Genomic DNA, 25,799 nt, shown 5'->3' with positions numbered 1-25,799 from the left:
CTTGAATTCAAAGTAAACTGAATCCACACATTTCTTAACAATGTTCTTTTTTGAGTGCAGTAAACTATTACGTTATGCTTGCAAGTGTTTTCAAACTGCTTTTTGTCGATTTAGGTGGTTGAAGTTTGAAGAAGATGTAGAAGATGGAGGAGAAAGATGGAGCAAGCCGTATGTAGCAACTCTGTCCCTGCATAGTTTGTTCGAATTGAGAAGCTGTATCCTGAATGGCACCGTGCTGCTGGACATGCGGGCTAACACTCTCGAGGAAATTGCAGGTATAGATTGTTCCCCTCCATCCAGCAGAAATTATTAATATCCACAAAGCATCCTAACTGACTCTACTGAATAAACTTCATTTTAATGTAACCATTATTATTTTGGGACAACATTTTTAGAAAACCATTATTTCATTCAATACATGTCTTTGTTTTCTTCTAAACTACTAGTGCCAACTTCTTTTCCTTTTTAATATAGTTTTTACAGTCTTCCTAATCAATGGAAACCAAACTCTCTTGATCTTAATGTTTTTCTGATCCTCTAAGTTTTCTAGAATCAAACCTTTTTTGAAAATACAATCCTCACAAATGACATTTCATTTCTTGACTCTGTGCCTTTGCAATGGTGACTTCCCATGCTTGGAATACTCTCCCTCCTCACCTCTCACTTCTAGCTTTTCCAGGTTTCCTTTCATACTCAGATCTGCTCCCAGCTTCTTTAGGAGGTCTTTCCCAGGCACCTTCCTCATCTTTGTTCTTAGATTTCATTTACACTGTATATGTCTTGTATGTACCTATTTTCATTTTGTCTTCTCCTTTGTAATATGAGCTCCATAAGAGCAAGGACTGTGATTTTGCCTTGCTTTGTATCTCTAGAGCTTAGCACAGTTCCTGGCACTTACTAAGCATTTAGGAAATGTACGTATACTGAATGATTAATAGAACAGTAGATCTGAAAGTGACCTTAGAGATCATCTAGTGTAGCCACTCATTTGACAAATGAGGAAACTAAGGTAAGGGCCATAAAGATGAAGAAACTATGTAGCGGAGTTGAGATTACACTTCAGGTCTCCTGACTCCCAAGTGATCTTTCCACTAATTCTTCATGCTGCTTCATGTATTATTTCTGCTAATAATTTCATACTTGTTATTTTGCTGTCTTAGAATTGAAGAAAATTTGCTTAAAATATTAATATTATTTTCCCTATATATGAAATAAATGAAATAAAACTATTTGGAACCAAGTGAAAACTTCCAAACAATTTTTTTAAAAAGACATTGTACTTAGAGGATATGAAAATCTCTAACTAAAACTGATGGGTTTTTTTTTTTTGCATAAATCTAGCACTATAGAATTTTAGATGACAGAAATCTCAGAAGACATTAAATCTAGGCCTTCCTAAAGCATAAAACTACTCTCCAAAGTTAACAATGTCTTCATTTGCTAAACTGAATGGCCTTTTCCCCCCAATTATGCTTCTTGACCTTTGCGCAATTTATTCATTAATGCATCTAGAATTTATTAAGCACCAACCATATGACAGGTACCGTGCTAGGTGTTAGGGAGGCAGAGACAAAGCCAAAATAGTGTTTGCCCCTAAGGAAGTTATATAAGGGGAGAAACATCATGAATACAGTTAAGTAAATGCAAATCTATGCAAATTAATAAAAAGTAATTTCTGGGGAATAGAGAGCACTAGTTTGATGGAACGGAAATGAGGGAAAGGATGGAGGAGGACCTTCATATAAAAGGTTGCATGATCTTTTAGAGAAGCTATGGATTTTATGAGGCAGAGAGGAGTAGATATATGATAAGCATGGAGGACAGCTTAGCTTGTGTAAAAAAGGCACAGGAATGAGAGAAGAATGTTGTGTATAGGGAACATAAGTGGGTCAGTTTGAATGGAACACAGACTATAAAATAAGTCAAGAAAGAGCCAGAGACTGCGACGGACTTTAAATGGAAAATAGAGAAGTTTGTGTTTTGTCTTAAAACCAACAGAGAACTGCTGCAGCTTCCTGAACAGGAATGAAATGTAGTCAAACCTCTGGTTTAGGAATAACAATTTGGCAGCTGTGTGGAAGCTGGATTAAAGAGAGGAAAGGCTAGAGGAGAGATGTTAAATAAAAGACTATTGAAATAGGCTCGGATACAAGGCATTCTGTGGAGGCAAAACAGACAAGAGTTGGCTAGGTGAATATGGAGGATGAGGCAAGAGTAATTCCATGGTTGCAAACTCAGGTTATTGAAAGGGTCATAGTGTCCTCCATAGAAACTGGGAAGGTATGAAGAGGGGAATGGTTAAGTGGGAAAGATAATTAGTTCTGTTTTAGAAATACTGAATTTTGTTGTGGAAGCTGTTTACCACTCCCTTTTCCTACTTGCTGTCTTCACTTAGCTTCACTCTTCTTGTTCTCCTACCTGTAAGACTACTCCTCGGTTTCCTTTTCAGAACCATCATCCTTGCCTTGCTCTGTAAATACAGCAGTACAACAGGACTCTGTCTCACATCTTCTGCTTTCTCTCAGTGATTTTATCAGCTCCCTTAGTTTCAATTATCAGCTCTTTATAGATTAGCACAAAAATCTTCATCTCTCTCCTTTTCCAGGCCAGAGTCACCTCTGGATATCTCTACCTAGATTTTTGGTAGGCAATTCAAATTCAACGTGTCCAAAATGTAACTCAGCATCTTCCCCCTAAATAATAGTATATTCCCCCTAAACCTGTCTCTTTTCTTAACTTCCCTATTTCTGTCAAAGACATCATCAGCCTTCCAGTCCCCAAAAGTTTCCAACCTCATTGTCATTCTCAACTCTTTATCCTCCCTTTCCTCCCAAATAGAATTATTTGCTAAGTCTACACATCACATATATAAGTTACCTTCTGCTGAATCATAACACAACAACTCTTATTTCTAATCCTCCCCTGGACTATAGCTTCTTAATGCTCTTCCTGCCTCCAGGTCTCCCCATTCCATTCTGCCCTCCAATTAATAGTTAAATTAGTTGCTGCCAAATTAATAGTCCTAAAGCAGATATTTTTGACCATGTCATTCCCCTGCTCTAGAAGGTCCACAGTAGCTTCCAGGATAAAATAGAAACACTTTTCATTGGTATTTAAAGCCCTTTTTAATCTAGCTCCAGAATACTTTTCCAATTTTTTTCACATTAATCCCCCTCACTCACATACATTCCAGACAGAATAACCCATTCACTAACCCTCCTCATTACATGCCATCTCCCACCTCTGTCATGCCTAGAACATTTTCCTTTTTTGTTTTTGCCTTTTCAAGTCCCTACCTTCCTTCAAAGCTTACTTAGCTCAGATGTTGCATCCTATCTGAGCAGTTTCCCCAGTGTTCTTCTCTCCCCTGAGAATATGTATCTTACTCAAAACTAGAATGTTGAGGGCAGGAGCTGTTGCTTTTGTCTTTTTTTTTTTTTACCACATGTAGTAGAAGCTTAGTAAACTCTCAGTTACTTAGGTCTAATCCCTCCACAGGGCAGCCCTTCAGATGTTCGAAGACAAAAGTTCTGTGTCTTTCCAGGTCAAACATCCTAAGTTCCTTCAGGTAGGCCTGAAAACATCCTAGTTGCCTTCCTCTGGAGTGGGTTCTAGTTTGTCAGTGTGCTTTCTAAAATGTTGTACACAATGATCTAGACTCATTTAGTGCAGCAAAAAGTACAGTGAGACTACCACCATTCTGATTTTAAATATTTTACTTCTGTTAACATAGTCCAAAATCACATTAGTTTTTTTTTTCCTTGTTAGGTCACACTGCTGACATATTGAGTTTGAACATCATTGGGATTCCCAATTCTTTCTTCATATAAATAGCTATCAATATTTGCTCCATCTTTTATGTGTGGAGTTGGTTTTTCAAACTTGAGTCCAGTACTGTACTTCTGTCTTCATTAAATATCATGGTATTACATTCAGTTCATCATTTCACCCTGCTAGTACCTTTTTGGAACGAGATTCTGCCAGCCCTGAAGTCAGCTTTCCCTCACAGCTTTGTGGGAAACATGGTAATTTCAAAGGAAGTCAATAAATGCAGTTGTAATGTGTTCAACTATCTAATACTTAGGGCTGCATTTAGAGTTCGTGGCAGTTACTTTATTCTAAAGCTTTGGGGTCAGAGTCTCATCATGATTACCCTTTGGGGAGTTATGGTGCCAATCTGCCTCTCTACTTTAGGGAACTATCCCAAGAATACCTTTGTCTACTATCATGTGCATAGAAGTAGGGAAGACAAATATATTTTGGTCATAAACACATTGAAGTGGGTTTTGGCAAAGCAAAAATGGAATAATAAATGAAATTTGTTAACAGAATAGAATGAGGGTTGCAGAAGACATTGCCTTTAAGCTCTGCTATTAAGAAAATGAAAATAGTCTGATGAGGAATTTAGTTGGATAGATTTTTAAAATGCTTAAAATGTATGCTTAAATAATAATACACAATTTTTCTCAATATTCTGTTAATGGCAAAATCTTCAGCTACATTTTTATTCGAGAAAGTTTAAAAATACACTGATAAGATGCAAAAGGAAAAGACAGCGAGATCATGTTGTAACATTTAAAAAACGAACATTATTAGATAAATGGTATATCCTTTTTTCAGTTTCTTGGTTCCTTTTTTTCCCCAGCGGGTGGGGAGGTGGGGTTAGAGTAGTGAGAGAAAAAATTAGAATAACTTGAAAATATCTGCTACTTTGGCCATTTAAAAACCTGCTCACCTAGTCTCCTAGGTTGTACATTTCATAATTAGAGCTAATGAACAATGAATTAGTGGGGAAAGAAAAGTAAGTGTGGAGAAATACCTTGAGCTGCAACATTTTCCAACCCGGTAGTTCAGGAGATTTCCTCCCCTGTGTTTCACCAAGAGTACATAGAAAGATGATTTTTTAAAATAACTAGAGCCTGGAAGAAGTCCATAGTTAATATACAGCATAGTTTGAAGTGAATGCATGAAACAGTAAGGATAGTGCTAAACTACTTCCTGACTAAGAAAATAGTTCATTTAGAATTTGGACAAGTCCACTGGGAGTACTGGAAGTACAACTGTACAGCCCAGCCCCCTAAGGTGACAATGTCTAGGATGCTGGTGGTGTTGAATGGATATGCTCATATTTTAGTGAGTAGTGAAAAAGAGAGTCTGTCAAACTGTTTAACCTTGAAATATCTCGCTTTTGATACATGATTAATTTCCTCTCCCTGCCCAACTTAAAATTAGTGAGATAGATTTTGTATAACCTTCTTTTCCAGCTTCTGAAGAATTCACCCTATGAAGCATCTTTCACAATTTTGCCTAAACTCCAAATTTTCAAAAAAAGATATGATTTCCATTGCTTCCCTTAGGATGTTTTCTTCCAGTAGTAATCTGCCTAAAATCCTGTTCATTTTTTTAAATCACTTTGCCTCTGAATTATATTTTTGCACATTATGCTTCTTTCTCTACTCCCTTCCATTCTACTAAGGGCATGCCTCTGTGGGATATTTGTAAAACATTAAACTTTAAGTCATTGCTTAAAGCAATTAAGGTCTCTGAATCCATCCTTATAAATTAAAGTCTTCATACTCTGAAATCCATTCAGGGTTCTTTTCTGGATTTCTAATTAGTCTGTAGCTCCCTGTTGCCAAAATTCTCCCAAAATGAGTGCAAGATTCTTAGGGTGCAGGAATCTGTATGATGCCACATAAAAACATATTGACAGATTATAGCACATGGTGCAGGAAAATTATTGCAGCAAATAATTTTCCTGATTATTACTACCTCAGGTCTCCTTCATGAATGGTTTTCAGAGGATTCCCTATTATTGAGTATTTGTGGTTTGTATTATCTTCCCCAAGATACTCAAGGTTTTTTCCTCTATTCTGTTGACTGTTATTAAAATCATTTTTTCCTATGTTGCTAGTCTTATAGCCATTTTCTTAATTCTGACTTTGTAGGTGCAGAGTGCCAAGGTTCACAACCAGAGAGAGCATTGCCAGGAGAATGCTCGCGTTCTAAAATCAGTCTTTGCGCTGGGGAACAACTTGGCATCTTTAAAAGCATGATTGCCCAGGCATAGTTTAGACAGCCTGGGTGCTTTCCCTGTGTCTAGCTTGTTATGCTGTGGCCATTTTTATCCCTTTAAGTACCAGAAATGATCTGATGTTTTTAGGTTATTGCACCGGACATCATAAGAACAAGTACAATCTTCCATTGTTGCTAGCATCATATTTGTTGTTGTTGTTCAGTCATTTCAGTCATGTCTCCATTTGGGGTTTTCTTGCCAGAGATACTGGAGTAGTTTGCCATTTCCTTCTCCAGCTCATTTTACAGGTGAGAAAACTGAGGAAAACAGGATTCAGTGACTTGCCCAGGGTCACACAGCTAGCAAGTGTCTGAGGCCAGATTTGAGTTTAGGAAGATGAGTTTTCCTGACTTCAGGCCCAGTACTATCCACTGCACTGCCTAGCTACTTTAGTATCATATGCATGCATATATATGTATGTGCCCTGTGTGTATGTACATATGTATGTGTATATATATATACATATACACATACCTGCATAACATCAGGCTCAATCCAGGTTAAGCTGGCTCATACATACATCATTAAACTGGCCTAAGATAAATAATGAGATGATTCTAATTCATCTCATTGCTAACCTCCCCCTGCTAGAAATCTGAGGCTAGCTAGTGGCACAATAGAATGCCAGACCTGGAGTCAGGAAGACCTGAGTTCAAATCTGGTCTCACATGTTTACTAGCTATGGAACCCTAGGCAAGTCACTTAGCCCTGTTTGCATCAGTTTCCTTATTTAAAAAATGAGTTGGAGAAGGAAATGGCAAACCACTCCAGTATTTTTGCCAACAAAACCCCAAATAGGGTTATCTTCTTTGTTTTCAATGATCCACAAAGCAGTTTGAAAGAAGAGCTGAGAGAATGAGGATATATTTTTTATTCCATTAGCAATCACTGAGAGGGTTATCATTAGATCTTCTGATAATCCAGAAGTTTTTTTTTTCCTTCAAATTCCCCTCAGCTTTATTCATTTATACTTCCATTGGGTAAAACAATGAGAAATAATCCTCAGCCCTGCCTAAAGTAGGGAGGAGGTAAGGAGATGAAGTAGCCTCATTCACTGGCAAGCATTGTACAAGAATTGTACTCCAGAATTAATCATGTAAAAAAAGGACAAGTGCTCTTAGGGCAGGACAAGAAAGAAAGACCCCCTCTAATACTCCACCCTGCCCCCTTAAACTTGAGAAGCACAGTTCTATTTTGGATGGGACACCTGAAGATGAAAGATGGTCCCTTTCCTTCCAGGTGACAACTTCATCTTCAAGGGCTGGAGGACACAATTAGAACACATGCAGCGGGGTAAGCAGAGACCAAGAATTATCATCATGGAGTCCAGTGGTGTGGATACCCTCCTTAATCTTACCAGAATGCTCCAGGCAGCCAAAAGCACTGATCCAAATGCCATGTCCCAGCTCTCCTCTGACCTGCTGGTTTTCTAGGTTCTGGCTTCCTCTTAGGCAGGTCTTTTCAGGTGTACTCATTTTGCCTCAGGTCTTTTCTATTCTACACAGTTTTTTCTTTTTTGGTTTTTTTTTTAAGGCAATTGGTGTTAAGTGACTTGCCCAGGGTCACACAGCTAGTAAGTGTCAAGTATTTGGTCTGAGGCCAGATTTTCTTTCAGGTCCTCCTGACTTCAGGGCCAGTGCTCTATCCATTAGGCCACCTAGCTGCCCCTTATTCTACACAATGTTCATAAGTACATTGGGACAAAAGCATTTCACTTCCTACATGCATTTCTCAGGAATATTCTTATGATTGTCTGGGCTATCAGTGAAAAAGCATATGAAGATAATATCAGTGTCCTGATTAGAGAAAAGCAAATGGTTCCCATAGTCTTTTTGCCTAAGGTGTCATCAGTACCATCCCCAGCTGCTCATCTTCTAATTCAATGTCAGCTATGCAATTTTTGAAGATAGCAGGATTGGAGGTCTCAAGGAACTGTTCCTTTCCACCAGGGACTGTCCCCACAATGAGTAGCTTCTTCTGAAGCAGCCATGACTAGAGCCCTGGCTCATTTCTCCTCTGTGTAGTCAGTGAACAAGATGGGAGAATAACCCAAGTGAAAGGTTTTTTAAAAAATTAAATCTAAATTTTTTAATGAACAAAAATCTTGTTTTATCTCCCCACCACTGCCTTCTTATAGAAGAAAAGAAGGAGGGAAAGAAGGAAGGAAGGAAAGGAAGGAGGGAGGAAAGGAAGGAGGAAAAAGGAGAAGGAAGAGAGGGAGAGGGAAAGAAGGGAGGGAGGAAAGAGGGAGGAAAGGAGGGAGGGGAGAAGGAATAAAGGGAAAGATAAAGGAAGGGAGAGAAGGAAAGAAAGAAGAGAGGGAGGGAGTGATGGAGGGAGGGGCAGGAAGGGGGAGGAAAAGAAAGAAGGAAGAAAGGAAAGAAGGAAGAAAAGAAAGAGAAAAAGGAAAGAAGAAAGGAAAGAATGAAAGAAGGAAGGGATGGAAGAAGGGAAGAAGGAAGAAAGGGAGGAAAGGAAGGAAGGGAGAGAAAGGAGGAAAGAAGGGAGGGAGAGAAAACAAGAAAGAAAAAGAGAGAAGAGAGACAGAAAGAAAAGAGAAAAAGAGAATAATAAATGGACAGCCTTGAGTAGCCTTGTATCAGATATGTGTAGTCAAAGCAAGACAAATTCCTGCCTTAGCCATGTCCAGAAAGTATGTCTCTCACGAGTTCATCACCTCTCTGCAAGGACCATTAAGATCCCATACTTAGAAACACACACACACACACATACACACACACACACACACACACACACACAAATGGTGTTGGTGGGTAAAATTGGCAGCAATTATTCTTTCTAGAAATTTCTCAAGCATAAGAAATAGGACATCTCTGACGCTGTTTTCAGAATAACATGGGCTGCACCAAGTCAGCATCGCCAGCTCACTTGGTAATTACAGGAAGAGATTTTTGTAGCCTTTAGTGATGATTCTAAAACTAACAGCTGCATCTGGAAAACTTGTCAACAGTTTCTAGGCTCTTTGAAGTAGGAGCCCCTTTTGGATAAAAGTGTAGGGGTTTGTGTATGTTAATGTGTATTTCTAGATATGGATAGATGTTTGTGAATATATAAGTGTGTGTATATATATATATATATATATACACACACATATATACACACACATATATACATACATACGGGGGTGTGTATTTGTATATGTACGTGTGTGTGTGTGTGTGTGTGTGTGTGTGTGTGTATTTAACTTTAAATTTGTCTGTTGACCAAAGGTCCAACATGCTCATACTTAAATGGAAATAACAACAATCGCTAACATTTTTATAGTGTCTTAAGTCTTGCAGTATGTTTTTCCTACATCATCCCGTTGGAACCTCACAACACAAGCTTGTTAAGATCAGTACTCCAGATTTTATTTTCCCCATTTCACAATAAAGAAAATGAGATTCAGAGAAGTTCAGAGACTTTTCCATATTCACACAATTTGTAAGTTTTGGAGATGGGATTTGAACCCAAGTCTTGTCAAAAGGAAGAAAAATATTGTGATACTGTCATTTTTTCCTCTTTCTAAATTCAAGGCAATCCAGAAGTTGTCTTCCCAGCTTTGTTTGTTCTGGTACAAAGACAGTCATATCCAGAAAGAGCTTAACATTTTCAATCATGATCAAACAGTCCCCACCAACTTTGTATTCTGTGCTCATCTCTTTAAAGTTAAATTTTTCAGCGTGGTAAAGATTAATAACTGCAATAGCTTTGTTGCCATGTATTTGCTTTAACCTAATTCTGTCATTGAGCAGAAGTAATTAAAGTCAAACCAAAGCTAGTACAGTGTGTGGATCATCAATCATAGTTTGTGACTCATCAAAACAAATGATAAATATATTTTAATGAGGAAAAAACAGCTTTAGTTGCTTAGAATATTCTTTTTGCAAGTAAAGCCCCATGTCTACATGCTCTGCAACTTGTATTCTGGTCTAACTTCTAGAATCCTGGGCCTGGAAAAATAACATTTTCAATAAATATAACTTTTCCACATTCCTTGTTTTAAAAAGAGGAGCATTCCCATGGCAGATTGACTTTTACAGTATTTAATTAAACCTGATTAAAAATGTTAATACTGGCTGCCAATAGCATGGAGTCTATTTTTTCTCCTCCCAAAGCATCCTCTGAGAGCAGGGATATCTTTTCCTTTGATGTTTCCATATCAACCAGCAAAGAAACAAAGATACCTGTAAAGATAGCAAGAGACAGCCCCTGGCTTCCAGGATCTTCCATTTTAAGGAAACAAGATGTAAAAGTCATGTAACTCCTTTTTGTTGCAATCCCTTGGTTTTGTTTTGTTTTTTTTTTAATTTTTTTGAAGACATTCCTAGGGCTATTTTTGTACAAATGCTCCTCGTTTCTCTAGACCCTGCTGTTCGCCTTTGTAAGCCTTACCATCTTTCAGTTTGAATCTGTTTTCCAAGGCACATGTGATCTGTTTATGCTTTTTCTTCCTACCTCTTCATTTACTGCCCACAACCTGGCATTGTATTTTGGCAGGATAAAGTACATTGTTTTAAGTATCATGGCACACTAAGCTTGTAGGACTTGAGACCATGCCCAGAGCCATTATGGTCCATTATCCTTTCCTACTCTTCAAGGCTGTTACCATAATATTTAAAGGTGAAGAAAGTGATGTAAGAAATTAATGAGTCAGATATTCTCCCGTGCTTAAGTCATACCTAGGTAGTAAGTTAAGGACTTAAATGAGGCAATTAACTTGCTCATTTCCCTAGAGTAGCATTTAGTGAAGTATTACCATAGTGGCCTTGGGAGTTTAATGAGTGCTTATGTGTGAGACAGATGGATAAAGGAACCATCATTCATATTTGCCTTCTCTTGGGTAAACAGATTTCAAAACAGGTGTTTTAGGGATGCCCTGAGAAACCGGAAGTGTAGATTTACAGGTTTTTCTCATGCTTAAGCATGAGGAAAAGAGAAAGCTTTGAAACTATCTCTAGCAGAAATTGAGTGGGGGGGCGGGAAATTCATTAATATGTAACAGAGTTTTTGTGTAGTTGTTTTTCAGTCATGTGTGACTCTTCGTGACCCCATTTGGGGCTTTCTTGGCAAAGATACTGGAGCGGTTTGCCATTTCCTTCTCCAGCTCATTCTACAGATTAGGAAATGGAGGCATATAGGATTAAGTGACTTGCCCAGGGTCACACAGCTAGGAAGTGTCTGAGGCTGGATTTAAACTCAGGTCTTCCTGACTCCAGGCTCAGTATGCTATCCACAGTACCACTAGCTGCAAACATGTATCAAAGTTATTAACTACATTGGAGCCTCATTTGAACTCTGTATCATTGGATGTTTCTGTCACATCATAATCCAACTGCCTATGCAACTACACACTAGCTGTCACTCATGGCTGGAGTATACTTACTCTTCCCCTCCAACTTGTTTCCTCCAAAACTCAGCTTAAATGCCACCCTCTACACGAATTCCTCCAACTGCCAGGCTCTCCCCCTTAAAGTGACCTTGTATTCATTTCGTTCATGCCTATATGCAAGTGTGCATATATGCATGTATGTGTGCATATACATATGTGTATTTAGATGTATTGCCTTCCCACCCACCGTGTAAATTCCTTGAGGGCAAGAACTGTATCACTTATCTCTAACACTTAGCATCATGCCTGGCACTTTATAGACGAAATTACCTTATTTTCACAAAATAAATACTGTCTTCTGTGAATACTTCAGTAACCTGAGTTAAATGGAATCTTGTGCATGGTTATTCTAGTACATTTTCCCATATGCTCATTGACCACAAACTTTCATGAAAACTAAATCAAGCTTAATATAATAAATAGTTGCAAAAGGAATCATCACCTACAATAAGCTGGAAGAAGAAATGCACAGTGGAATGTAGATTTAAACATGTATCATTAGCATATTCATCCCATATAAAATATCAAAACAGCAATTACTGCTTTATGTAGTAGAAATGTAGAAGGGGTAAAAGTTCATGCACACACACACACACACACACACACACACACACACACACCTTATTCCACACTGATGGAAATAAAGCACGTTGGTGAAAGGGACTATGTTGCTAATTTTAAAATATTTGGGACAGTCGGAGATGTATAATTTTCTGATCCTATCGTTTGTTCCTATGTTTTGTCAATCATTAGAAGGAACAAGCCTTCCCCAACCTTCAGACACCATGGCTAGAGAGAGAAAGACTGGAGCTTGAAGCAAAGGCCTAGAACCACCCTAACCAAGGCCTCATATACCACATTGAACACTGAAACCATCAGGTCCTTGAATGCCAGGCCTCATACATAGTCTCCCAATAACTCCAGAGAATTTTCCTTTACATAACAGGGACTCCTAGAGTAAAAATATGGGAACCAGAGCAGCACCTATCTCCATCATGGCTCTGGATCCCAAACCTCTTCACCACAAATGATAAGAGGGCTGGGATAGTCACTGACAGTCTGTTAAGCAAAAGGGTCTGGCAAGGAGAGAAATGATACAGAAGTAGAAAAGAAGAGATCTTGTTTCCTTGACTCACCAGAGGACACATGTCAAAATAAGTATAAAATATAAATTTAAAATATTAAAAACAACCTGTTTATGAAATATTGGGATGAACTTTTTAAAAACTTGCAATTTGTATTGTGGAACTCTGGTATGCCTACTCTGAATGTAGGATATCATCTGAGTGCACCCTATTATTTTCATCTTGAAATGTAGTTTATGAGCTAGTAACATGTGAATTCAGTCCAGTTCCTGAGGTCCTAGATCTCGACCCTGAACTCTTTGCCATCACCAACTCTAGTTCAACAATGCTTAGCAAGGAAACACTACAACAATGTGAACACCATCATCATAGCACACTGGAGGTAAAGGTCCCAACCAACTAGCATTTATGGCAGCTCTTGCTTCTCCTATATCAGTGATTCAGTTTGCGCCTCCCAGTACAAAAAGAGCCTTCTACTGCTAGCTTGAGACTCTCTTCTCTACCTTGCCAGCCCTGTCACTCCCTAGTCCTTTTCCTCCCCGCCCTTTGTGACCTCTGGAATATCTCATTGACATGTGTCCCTTCATCTTCAGTCTCTTCTTTTCCATATTCTTTCCTGCATCTGGTATTCACAGAATCCTGGCTCTCTCTGGAATGTGGTATATCCCTAGCCATCTTCTCCATTGTTGGTTGCTTATTCTCTCATTTCCTTGACACTATGGAAAGGGAGAAGGAGAAAGCGTACCCCCTCCATACCTTATCTCTGCCATCACTCCTCCTTCCATTTATATCATCTGGTCCAGATCCTGCAACTAGGTTGGACAGCAGGTAAGTGCTAGACCTGGAGTCAGGAAGACTTGAGTTCAAATCCAACCTTAGACACTGTATGACTCTGAGCAAATAACTTAACCTTTGTCTGTCTCAGTTTCCTCATCTGCAAAAATGAGGATAGTAATCACAGCTATCTCCCAGGTTCGTGGCAATGATAAAATGAGATAATATTTATTTGTAAGGTGCTTTGCAAACTTTAAAGTGCAATAGAAATGCTAGATATAGTTATCCTTATTGTGATTTACCTGCCTGCAATTCACTCTTCTTCCTTTCTCAAGGAGTTGAACATCTCCCTCAAAGTCTTTCTCTCCAATCCATCTCTTGCCTTCATACTTTGGAGTATTTTCTCAAGCCATCCTTTCTACCTAGAATAAACTCCTTTCTCATCTCAGCTTCTTTAGAATCCTTTTCTTCAAGGCTCAGCTGAGGCACCATTTCCTCCATAAAATCTTCTCCACCAATTGCTAATGGTCTTTCCTTACTCAAATCCCCTTGTATGTATTTATCTATTTACAAGCTGCATCTCACCTGGCAGCCATGACTAGTGGATAGGCAGTTGGCCTTGGAACCAAGAAGAGCTACATTCAAGTCTAATACATCCTGACTGTTTCTCATAATTTCTCAGTGCCCTGGGCAACTACTATGTCACAGAGTCTATGACTATGAGTTGCAGAGAAGGCGCTGACCTACATTACTATAGGCAATTTCTTCATCCAGGAGTTCCATCTATCAATTAAATCACCTGGTCCCTTTCTCCTCTCTCCCTATTTCAATGCAACTTCCTTGAGGTCAGACTATTTCCTTTGTCTTTTTCTCCTCAGAGCCTAGTATAATGCCTGGCACAGAGTAAGCACTTAATAAGTAGGCACTTAGTATTAAATTAATGGAGTTTTTAAATGAAGGCCATTTGTTGAATTAACCACACTGTAATGTATCAAATTACTCTTCTGCCAAGAAGGAAGTTAGTATACCCCCAAAATATGAACCAAATATAGTAATTTTAGAAATCATTTATCAATAAAGTATCTAAATTAAAGTTGCCTGTAGAAAACCTTTTTTCTTAGGTCTAAACCACTGACTACTTTCTTTGCTGACGGCTCTGACACTCATTATTTACACTGAGGATTAATGTCTTAATTACACAGATTTGTTGGCACCTCACCTTTTTTTAAATTTGTTTTGCCATCCCAGAAGCTCTTTGAAACCCAAACATTTCTGCAGGAATGTTTTAAGAGAAGACAAACTTATATCAGCAAGAGAGAGATGACTAGTCCCTGTATCGTTGGGATAACCAGGCAACTTCCCAGTTCCTCTTGAGTCAGATTTTCACAGTGTGACTTCGTTATTTGGTCTAAAGTGAATTGAACATGAGATTCATCCATATTATAGTGTACATACAATAACACTCTTCAAAGCCAAATATACATCTTTTTTTGTTAGCTTATTTCTTGCCATTACTGGGGATGATTGAGATATGAATTAACTTTCTCGGTAGAACCATTTTGCTTGGTAAAACTATTGAACAATTCTATTTCTTGTAGGGAGTTGGGGTGGAGTTTGTGTATATGATTCATCACTGTGGGAAACTCCCAATTGGATATCTCTTGACACTGATACAGATCTACAGCATGTCTGTAACTTGGATTCTTAGAGAATTGCCTGGAACACTGAGATGTTAAATGACTTGCCCATGGTTACACAGCTAGAATGAGTTAGAGACAGGGTTTGAATCCAGATATTCTCGCCTTCAAGGCAGGTTCTCTATCCCATATATTGGTCTGCAACTTAAACATTTCTTATATGCCATATATTGGGAAATTGTCTGACCTGTATTGTTCAATAGTTCCTTGAAGGGAAGACAGATCTCTGCGAATAAAGTTGGAAATTTTGAAATAATTCCTTCTTAATTTAATAAGAGTGCTAAGACTTGTATATTTTCATTTAGATTCAAAGGATGCAGTCTACAATCACGTGATATGAATGGTGGTGGGCTTTTCACAAGGTTACTTGTCTCTCCTCTTCAGACATGGTTCTTGACCAACAAGTAAGCTCTGGGCAGCTTAGTGAGGACGTCCGCCACAGAGTCCATGAAGCTCTAATGAAACAGCATCACCATCAGAACCAGAAAAAGCTGACCAACAGGATTCCTATTGTTCGATCTTTTGCTGACATTGGCAAGAAGCAGTCAGAACCAAACTCCATGGATAAGAATGGTAAATGTCTTCTCTCTGTGTTCCAAACTTTGACTGCTGCTTGAAAAATTATATTGTACTGTATTTCCTGTAGCAAAAGGGATTGAGTTTCCTGAAAGTCTCGAATAGTTCATGCACACAGCGCTTGTATGAAGAAAACCTTATAAGGTATAATCTGAAGTCTAGGGGCATATTGACTTAACTTGTGCTATACATTTTCATTCCTTCTTCATAACATTCTTTATCAAGCTATGTGGGGAAAGCCAATTGGTTACACACTTCCTAGAAGTCATTTACAAGCAAAACATTTACATTACAGATCATATAACTAAAAAGACTCATGAAGGGCCCACAGTCCATTCCACACTGCCTCACGCCGCCCCCCCTCCCCTGTGGATTCAGAACTGCAGCTCATATGGCGCATAATATTTTTCCTTTGAAAGAGAAGCCTACTTTGAGATGACAAGATCACAGCATACCAACATAGGTGGTTGCCATTGGTTTCTAGCTATCAATAATTATACCATGCCACTTATGATTTGCTTCAGCCTAGCCCTGCAGTGTCTCCTTGCTTTCTTTTGCTGTTCTTCCTCCCCATATTAGTGCACTGTGCAGCAGTGGCTTAGGATTGCTACTGCCATGCATCTTCTTCAAAAGCCCTGCCTAGGAAAATGAAGTTGTAATGAGTATGGAATGAAGGTGAGAGTGAATGGAAATGATCTCTCTAACATTTCCTTCTGTTTTTCTCCCCCAGACTCTTTTTTAACTTGGCACGCATACTATAAATTCCACTGAAAGACCAAAACATGCTTACTGGATTATGGATAGTATGTCTTTTTTGGAGGGGCAGTAGAGGAACTATTCTTAAGAACTTTAAAAATTCCTTCAAAAAATGTGTGGAGACAAAATTTTTTTTTACAGATTTTGTTTTATATATGTATATGAAACATAATGTTTCTTACTGCTCTTACCCACGTGTGATACATATACATATATCCAGGAAAAATATTTTTGCAAATACATAAAGCTAATTAAGTCATTGAACTCTTTAGGACCTGTTCTCTTCAATGCCCAAGTCAAGTTAGTAATACCCATTTGATTTTAAAATAATTGATTTGATATAGCACTGTAATGGTTGTTATTTTTACAAAACACTATAGATACATGGTCTTATTTCAGTCTCACAACAGCACCATGTGGTAGGCATTTCAGATATTATTATCTCCATTTTACCCATAAAGAAACTAAAGCTGGGAGAGGGTAAATGACTTTGATAGAGTCACATAATAATTAAGTATCAAAGCAGGATTTAAGGTCAGGTCTTCTTGAATCCTAGTCCAGTATTCTATCTCCTACACCATTCTTCTCTAAAAAAAATAAAAAGCCAGAGAACCATGGCATTGTCTTTGCATAGAGAAACTGATTTTTCTGTGCATATTTATAAAATTCATTAAAAGTGTTGTGAAATGTTGGAGGGGCCGCTGAAAGACAGGCATACTAATGAATTATTGGTGGCTCTGTGAATTAGTCCCAACTACTCTAAAAAATTATCTGGAATTATGTGAAGAAAGTGACTAAAATGTCTGTATCTTTTGCCCCAGAGAGTCTACTGTTAGCCATATGCTCCAAGGAGGACAATGACAAAAAGACCTCGTGTATGCAAAAAATATTTAAAGAAGTACTTTTTGTGGTAGCAAAGAAAGATCTGGAAATAGCATAAATGCCCATTGATTGCAGCAAGGCTGGGCAAATTGTGGTACATTCATGTACTAGAATATTACTGCTCTGTAATGGTGAATACAGAGAAACATAGACTTTTATGAACTGATGCTAAGTGAAATAGAATCAGGAAAGTGATATATACTATGACTGCAAAAATATAAATTGGAAACACCAAGAACAAGAAAAAGAAAACAATTGAAACTATGTTTTGTAAAATTATTATGACCAAACTTGACTCCAAAAAAGCAAAATGAGAAGACACTTCTCTGCACATTCTGCACATGTCTTTACAGAGATGGGTGACCATGGGTGTGGAACATGGCATATAATGTCAGACTTTTTTTTTTTTGCTATGTTGCTTAGTTTTGCTGAACTTATTTCTTCTTTTTTCATTATTTATTACTGGGGAGCATATGGTGGAAAATGTAGGTAATGTAAAAAAAAGGTACCAATAAAATTTCATTTTAAAAATGGAGTGTTATGGGTAGATTATGACATATAAGCATGCATTTGTAAATTTTAGAGAATATTTCACTTTCTTTTTTCTTTTTTACTACATTGTATATTTAAATCATATCCCTGCCATAATGTCCCAATAAGGTATTCATAGACTGATGGACTGCAAATTTGCTTTCTGAAACATATGGCCACTGACAAATGTTAAAACATTGGAGTTTCTATATTTAAAGGACCTTAGGATAACTTATTATAAGTAGAATATTTTTATTGTGCATGTAATGCCAGTATCTATTTAGAATGATGACTTTCAGAAACCAGAAATGGATATTTTATCTCTTTTAACTGTTGTATCATGTCTACAACAATGTCAAAGGAACTGACAGAAAAATGAAAAAATCAGCTAACCCTTTTCAGTTTGGTTTATATAAGGTCCAAAATAATTTTCTGAAAGGTAAACTTTTTCCTTTCTGTGGTAGCTTTTTAATCATGTGCCATAACTTCTCTTTAGAAGTTGCACTGTAACATAGGGGCTCATTCAAAGAGGCAAAGAGCTTACAATTTAAGCCTATTATGTTTGTCCCTTTAATTGTTCTGAGGATAGCATTTGCTAACTAACAAGAGGAAGAGAGGACAGGAAGAGAGAGAGAGAGAGAGAGAGAGAGAGAGAGAGAGAGAGAGAGAGAGAATACATAAGTAAATGGATGAATAGATTATAGATTGTAGATACATAAATAAATGAACAAAATAAAAACATGCTTTATCTGCTTGTATTTCTTAACCTGAATTGCCTAAACCAACTTATTCAGTTAATATCTGTAGACAGAGTCACAATGGTCAATATTGCCCTAAGTCTATTACTACTGGAACTCTTGCTATAATTATAACATGAAGTCTCAGTATGTATTTCATGTATTTTAGTGGTAAAACTATTTCTGATTAAATAGATAACCACTATGAGTTTGAGGCAGAATAATTCTAGAATGATTCTACCCACCCAGCCTTAATGTGTGTTCATGCAGCTCCTTAGCAAATCACACTTTAGGGCAGTGAGAAGCCAGCAATATTTCTAATATGATTTATAAAACCAATTAAGGTTTGTTTGCAGTGTGCTGTAAGAAAAGTTTTCTATGGGTAGCCTTGGAACACCTTTTTTGGTTCTCTTTTGCTCCCCCACATACGTTGCATAATTATACATGTATGTGGGGATCTGAAAATATGCATAAGCTTCACTATTTGGGAAAATAAAGCTTTCATCAAGCAATGAAGTACAAAAGACCTTATTAACAGAGTTCTTGATCTGTTTTCAAGACTCTAAAATCCGACAAACTATGGATAATAGGACAAATCACATGATTTTTGTAGCTTTGATTATACATTTCATATTACATCCTACAGTAGCTCATTGGATCACAGATTTAAAGTTAGAAGGGATCTCCGAGACCATTTAGTCCAACCCCTCATTTTACAGATGAGGAAACTGAGACTAAGTGAGATCAAATGTCTTTCTTAAGGCTACAACCAAGTGACAAAACCAAGATTTGAACCCAGGTGCTCTGATATCAAACCCAATGTTCTTTCCTGCAGATATAGATATAGGTGTAGACTGCAGTAGAAGTGTAAAGAGTGGTATATTCAACAATGTATATCATTGAAGTCAATTTCAAAGGATGAAAATAACATCTTTTTCCTAGTATCAAATCAGTATTTTAAAAAATTGATGATAGAATGTTTCAAGCAAAATGGTTGACTTATTTTTCTCTCCAAATTATAGGGAAGAAATCCTCCAAGCTGAAGATTCTTAAAAACACTAAGACCTATCCCAGTTCCCCACCCCCTAAGAGTGTGGGTAGAGGCCTTTACCTCATACTAGATGTTCATCAATTTCTGAAAAGAATCAGTTTTAATTCTCCCAAAAGCCAACTGGTATTACTATAAAGGAGGCCAAGGGAGACATATAGAATGGTATTTCTCCTTCCTCCAGCTACTTGCCTTCTCTGAACATGCTAACCATTAGAAAACCTTCATTCAAATGTAAATTTCCCCTAAGGCATCCTTTTTCTGGGTTCCCATCCTGTGGACTGGACTCTAAGGATGGGGGGATAGGGAGTGCTTCCCCCACCCTAAGTTTATGCTTTTCAGTTTTATATTTTTAGCAACTTATGGTAGTGAATCTCAACTTCTAATCCATTTGCTTTAAGCTTTATACAATTTTCTTTTGTTTTCTGCACATTCTCTACAGGGCTAAGATGTCAGAGTGCTATGGATTTACCATGCATTTTTAATGCCACCATGCTGTGTTTAACTTTCACTTTTCATTAAGCATCAAAACTGTGAGAATTAGACGCCTGATTCTCATGTTCCAATAAAAAGTGACAGTTACATTTGGCATAATAACAGAAAAAAAAATGATAGAAAAATAATATCGACTTTGACTTTAGAGCCCTGGAAAGGGTGCTGGTGAAAAGTGCTCAAAATAAATGTATTGAGAGTACTTGAATTATTCTTTTGAAGCCAAGAGGATCTAGCTAAAAATAAATCTTTGACATTATATCCAGGCTTCTTGTCACAGATGACCTAGAAAACAAATCTATGTACATTAGCACATTGCATATTGAAAGACATGAGTAGTTAGGATGAGAACTCTATTACACTGATCATCCTGGGACAGAATACTTTGTTCCCTCTTTTCCTGATCTGGCCCCTATAATTTTTGCTGTCGTAGTAATTTCACTGTGCTCCACTTTCTTTACTAATTCTCAGTTTATTTCCCTTCAGTATTTTTTCTCATCCCTACTCTTAATCCACAGTGGTGCCACATGTTAGGGTCCAGCATGAACCATGGAAGACCTCAGAGGCTCTAGACCACAATTAAAGAAACAATGTTCAGGGCAGCAGTTGATTGCTGAAGAAAATTTGAATGGACTGCTCTAGGTTCGCTCAGGCTTCCACCATGTAGAATAATGCATAAAGTAATGAGACTGATTGAAGTGACTTGTGGAAAGCTATCTTGTCATTGTAGAGCCTTACACATACTATACTTTGTTTTACTGTCAGACTTAAAATGTTTTTCTACATTCAAATATTTGTACTCTTTCCTGGTTTCTTAAACTCATCATGGATGTCAAAAAGTAATAGAAAAAGTGATCCCCTAATCTGGCTTTGCCTGTTGGTGGGCAGGGGAGAAGCTAGAATAATAATTCTTAGGAATTCAAAGGAGAAATTCTAAGGGGAAAAATTTGTTTTAAAAATGTAAGCAGTTGACAGAATTAATCCAGCACACATAACAGCAAAACCCTGTTGAATGAAGATTCAGGTGACATGGCTGGCAATGCCTCAGAGCAAAGCCAGTGAACAAATAAAAGCATGTTTGTTTTTAGGATCTATTGACTTAGTTGAAGTAGGCCACTTAGTCTTTCTCTGATTATAGAGCAAAGCTGGATTTTGGCCTCTATTTAGTGTGATGTGTTTAGTGGTTTGTTTCTTGTATTTCATTAGTTATTCACAGGCTTGCTAATCTCTCTCTCAGATGTGTTACTTGCATCCTTTTCATATTATTGAAATATAGCTCACCTAATCAACATTTTTTGAATATTTACTCTTTCTTTCTCCACATCTCCTGTTCCCATGAGTAGATGTATATTGTACATGTATGTAACTTTGTCATTCATCTTTATATTTCTTTATTTTGCTCTGTCTTGTGTCTGTCTCTAACAGGCTCATCTCATCTTTGTACTTCCCTCATCTCCTACCCTTTGGGTACTCTAAATGCTCGTTGAAGGTTTCTGAGGTAGTGTAAAACCTATCCAGCTTGGGCTCCAGGTCAATAGTAATGTACATCCATGTCTTCATACTAGTCTCCTACTGCACACATATGTGAAGTAATGAAAACATATGCAATTCGCTTGGGCCATTTATTATTCTTCTAATGGTTGGTATTTAGTCAAATAGACCAACTAAGAGTTATTTAGACTCATTTTAAACAAATTTTTGACTGTTTTTAAAACACATATCCTTATGTTGAGGAAGAAGAGACTTTTACAAATGTTAGATTTATATGAGTTCATATATTGTAGAAGTTATTTCATGTAAGACCATGTTTTAAGATTGCCTCTGCAATTGCTCAGAGAAGTCATCCCTCATACCTGGAATGCACTTTGTTCTAACACCACCTCTTATATTTCCTTATTATCTTATAAGACCCAACTCAAGTGTAACCTTCTCCATGAAGCCCACCCTGAGATCCTCAGCTCTTAGTGGTCACTTTCTTCTCAAATATTCTAAGATAAAGTCTGACACCTCCTTTGCCCTCTTTTACTACTGATTCTGTATTATACCTACAAAATGTAAGGTCCTCAAGGGCAGGAACTGTTTGCTGTTTTGTTTTGGGGTTTTTTGTTGTTGTTGTTGTTGTTATTGTCAATGTCTTGCATATGTTAGATATTTAATAAAAGCTTGTTGAATTTAATTCTTTAATTGCATCGGAATGACCTGTGGTATAGACTTATTCAAAACATTATGGTATCGTCATTGGTCACACATAACGCTTTTGGATCCTTCTAGGTCTGCACCATGTCCATTCTGGTTTGCCCCTTCAGAACAAATGAGTATCTTCTCCTTCTCCTTGGGTCCTACAGTCTGTGTAAATGATGGTATAAAGTCTCTTTTGTCTCCAAGAAAAATGCACACATTTAAGTTGTACAGGTACAATATAAGAGGCACTTTGTTAATATGAAATTTTAGTTAAAACAGTCTCACATTGAATGTTCAGACATTGTTGCAAATTACATAGATTTAGAAACCAGTTCTCTTTGAGTCTAATAGTTCAGAAAAATGAGTATACTGATATATAAGAAATAGTAATGGATAATTTTAAATTTTTCAAGTGTTTGCATTTTTAACATTTCCTGGTCACTTGTCAATTAGAATATTAAAAGCTGTTATTATTGGTTAAAACTATTTTCACCCCTTATTGATTTTTTTAGAGAAAACTTCAGAGAAATCATCTCCATTGCTATACTTAAAGGGTTAATATTGAATACAGCATTATGTGTGACCAGACAGGGCACCAACTTCTACAATTTATGAACTCATCTAACTCTTATTATTGATTAGTCTTTAGAGGTTTTGCACAGAGTCAATGAATGACCTTTGTCATTTTTTGCCAGTTTTGTGTGTGTTCACTTCAATGTTTTCAAAGGTAATCTGACGCCTCAGTAACAGGTATATTTGGACAATATAATAACTGGTTCACTTGAAGAAATGAGAAATATGTGCGAATGATTAATGGGCATAGTAAAGATTGTATGAAGAAAAATATGGGAGAATCAACATTAATAACCACTGTGGAGAGCAGTTTAATGTTCTTCTCTTATTATGTATGTATATGCATATGCCATGTATATACAGTTACCATTCATAAAGTTTGAAATTTGCCATTACCGACACATGTGTACGTTAAGACTAAAGGACTAAAAAGCAACTTGAGCAAATGCTACTCTGTTAAAAACACACTGAAAAAATCTATCCTAAGCTCAAGTCCTACTGAGAGGGCTATACTCTGTTTTACACACTGTAATTCCTTGCTTACTTGTCTTTGTTTCTGTACTAGATTGCAAGCTCCTAGAGGAAAAAGGACTATAGCTTTCTCATTTCAGTATCCCTTCTTGCACAGTGCTTTCCATATAGTAGGAGCTCAATAAACATTTGTTGAATTGAATTTGATTTCATTGGGAAAAATAATTCCTAGCTTGTGTAAAACAATGTGCTTTATCAGGAACTATTGTTCTCTGTGATATTGGCTGAGTTTGGGTTTTTGTTAGAAAATATGGCTATACTTTACATAGGATTGTGAAATTCAAGCCAATTATCACTTGCTAACATAATGACTGAAATAATCTAAAAGGACCTCAGTTCAAATAAGCAAATGATTACAGTTGACAGTGGAAGTATAAATAGAGCCCTAATTAAATTACATATCTAATACTTAATCCCTCCCATAACCCAAGTTTGGTTTTTAGTCATTACGTATGTATAGCAAAGTATCTGACCCCACTGATGGCTTCTCTAGGAACAAAGAAACAAACAAAAACATTTAATTTTTTTCTAATATAGAAAACAACTTTTTATGTTTTGCCTTATAGAAATGTTTACTTAATATATACTATTAAATATACTTTTTTGAATTAGATCTGTGATTTCAGTGATACAGAAATATTCTAGTGAGGAACTTTCTCTACCATTACAGATGGACACAGTTCAGCATCTTACAGTCTTGGAATTTCCAGGGACACTGAGAAGTTAAGTGACCCAGGGTCACATAGCCAGGATATATCAGTGGTGGGACTTAAACCAAGGTCTTCTTAACTCCAAGTCCCCCCTCTCTCTTAACCCAACCATGCTGCCTTTCCATGCCATCTGATATTAACAACTTTTAATTTGTATCTAATAGCTTCTAAGAGGAATTCCATGCTTTGAGTCCTCTATAAAGTTTGGAGGGTTCTTTTCATTTGAAAGATAATATATTATCAGCACCTGGCTGGAAATAATAAAAGATAAGTCAGCTGATGGTTTAGATTACTGGATACACTGCAGCGGAATTCCATTTCTTTTTCTCTATTCAATGGAAGAATAGGGACTGAACCTGTGTGTTCATTGACTTAGAATACATGAATGGGGAAGTTCCTGTTCTCCAGGTATATTGATACTTATGCTGCTGCTTATTATTGTTAGAGAGTTGCATAGAGCAATGAAGAAAAGAAATGGAATGTCCAAAGTCATATAGACACTGTATGTTAGAAGTAAGATTTGAACCAAAGTCTTTGTAGGCTGTTCTCTATCCACTGCAGCTGTTCTGCTAGAGAGGAAAGCCCAACCTGTAAACTGTGAAATGAATGACTTAGCACCAGGTTTCCCAGAAATGTGTTATAGGCTGAGGATAGAGGTGCCACCCCACTCCCCCAATGGGATCTGTTCTGCCTCTGCTACCCTCAAGGTGGAGTGATGAGGTAAATCATGCTGATTTGCATCTAATTATAATCTAGAACTAGAGAGTATTTTCCAGCATAATCTACTCAGAAAACTGAAGGTGTAAAATGAGGTCCTTAACAGCTCCAAATATATTATTTTGCCCCCATCTCCTTACTTACATTACATATTATAGTCTGTCTATAATTTATAGTCTTTGAGATTTGTCTGAGCTTCATATAGGTTAAATGATTTGTCTACTATGGGGCACCCAATTAATAAATGTCAAAGTTGTTTGAAACCAGATTTTCCTGAGTTCAGATCCAGGAGTGACAGAATTGCCTACAGCATGCTACTATAACATGCTTCCATGTATAATACCACATATCTACATACATATACATATCTACATACACATACCCATATATCTCTGTCCATATGGAGATGTAATGAGGCTGAATGAACCCATAGGGACCATCCTAGGGATTAAGGCCCTAGAAACTTTCAGAATATCCTTGAAGTTCCTGAAAGTTTGCAGGGGGCCTCTGGCAGATAGATATAAATATAGATGGAGACAGAGATGCATATGCATGCACCTACATACGCATATATGGGTAGCTAGGTGGTGCAGTAGACAGAATGCCAGGCCTAAAGTCAGGAAGATCTTTCCAAATTCAAATCCGGCCTCAGACATTAACTAGCCATGTGATCCTGGGCAAATCACTTAACTCTGTTTGCCTCAATTTCTTCCTCTGTGAAATGAGCTGGAGAAGGACATAGCAAACCACTCCAGTATCTTTGCCAAGAAAACCCCAAATGGGGTCATGAAGAGTTGGACATGATTGAAACAACTGAACAAGAACAACAAATGCATTCACATATACATGGACAGGGCCTGGTCCTATGATGTCTTCCTAGATGAGGAAACTCCCTCCACCAATACAAGTCAGCACCTTCTCTGCAACTTAGTCTTAGAGAGATGTCTAAAGCAACAAAAAGTTTAATAAGTTGTTCTGGGGCACAGAGTCAATATGTGTCAGAAAAAGAGCTTAAACCCAGGTCTTCCTGTGTCCAAGGCT

At 37.4% G+C, this 25,799-nt stretch overlaps 2 protein-coding genes across 7 annotated transcripts in view; one reads left to right on the top strand and one right to left on the bottom strand.

Annotated features, from left to right (window-relative positions):
- DPP4 (dipeptidyl peptidase 4) overlaps positions 1–25,799 on the bottom strand; it is a 296,755-nt gene that overhangs the window by 56,651 nt on the left and 214,305 nt on the right. The gene's annotated exons all lie outside the window — the stretch shown is intronic.
- The window catches only part of SLC4A10 (solute carrier family 4 member 10), a 373,505-nt gene that overhangs the window by 240,564 nt on the left and 107,142 nt on the right, over positions 1–25,799 (top strand). For all 4 annotated transcript variants that reach the window (XM_021004923.2, XM_021004925.2, XM_021004921.2 and 1 more), the window contains exons 5-6: positions 115–275; positions 15,409–15,597. In XM_021004923.2, the coding sequence (XP_020860582.1) occupies positions 115–275; positions 15,409–15,597 (350 nt within the window). The remainder of the gene's footprint in view (positions 1–114; positions 276–15,408; positions 15,598–25,799) is intronic.

The sequence above is a fragment of the Phascolarctos cinereus genome, unplaced genomic scaffold, assembly GCF_003287225.1.
Source record: "Phascolarctos cinereus isolate Bilbo 61053 unplaced genomic scaffold, phaCin_HiC Scaffold_726;HRSCAF=1367, whole genome shotgun sequence".
NCBI classification, from domain to species: domain Eukaryota; kingdom Metazoa; phylum Chordata; class Mammalia; order Diprotodontia; family Phascolarctidae; genus Phascolarctos; species Phascolarctos cinereus.
The sequence above is the reverse complement of the archived record's forward strand: the minus strand, read 5'-3'. Positions and strand labels throughout refer to the sequence as shown.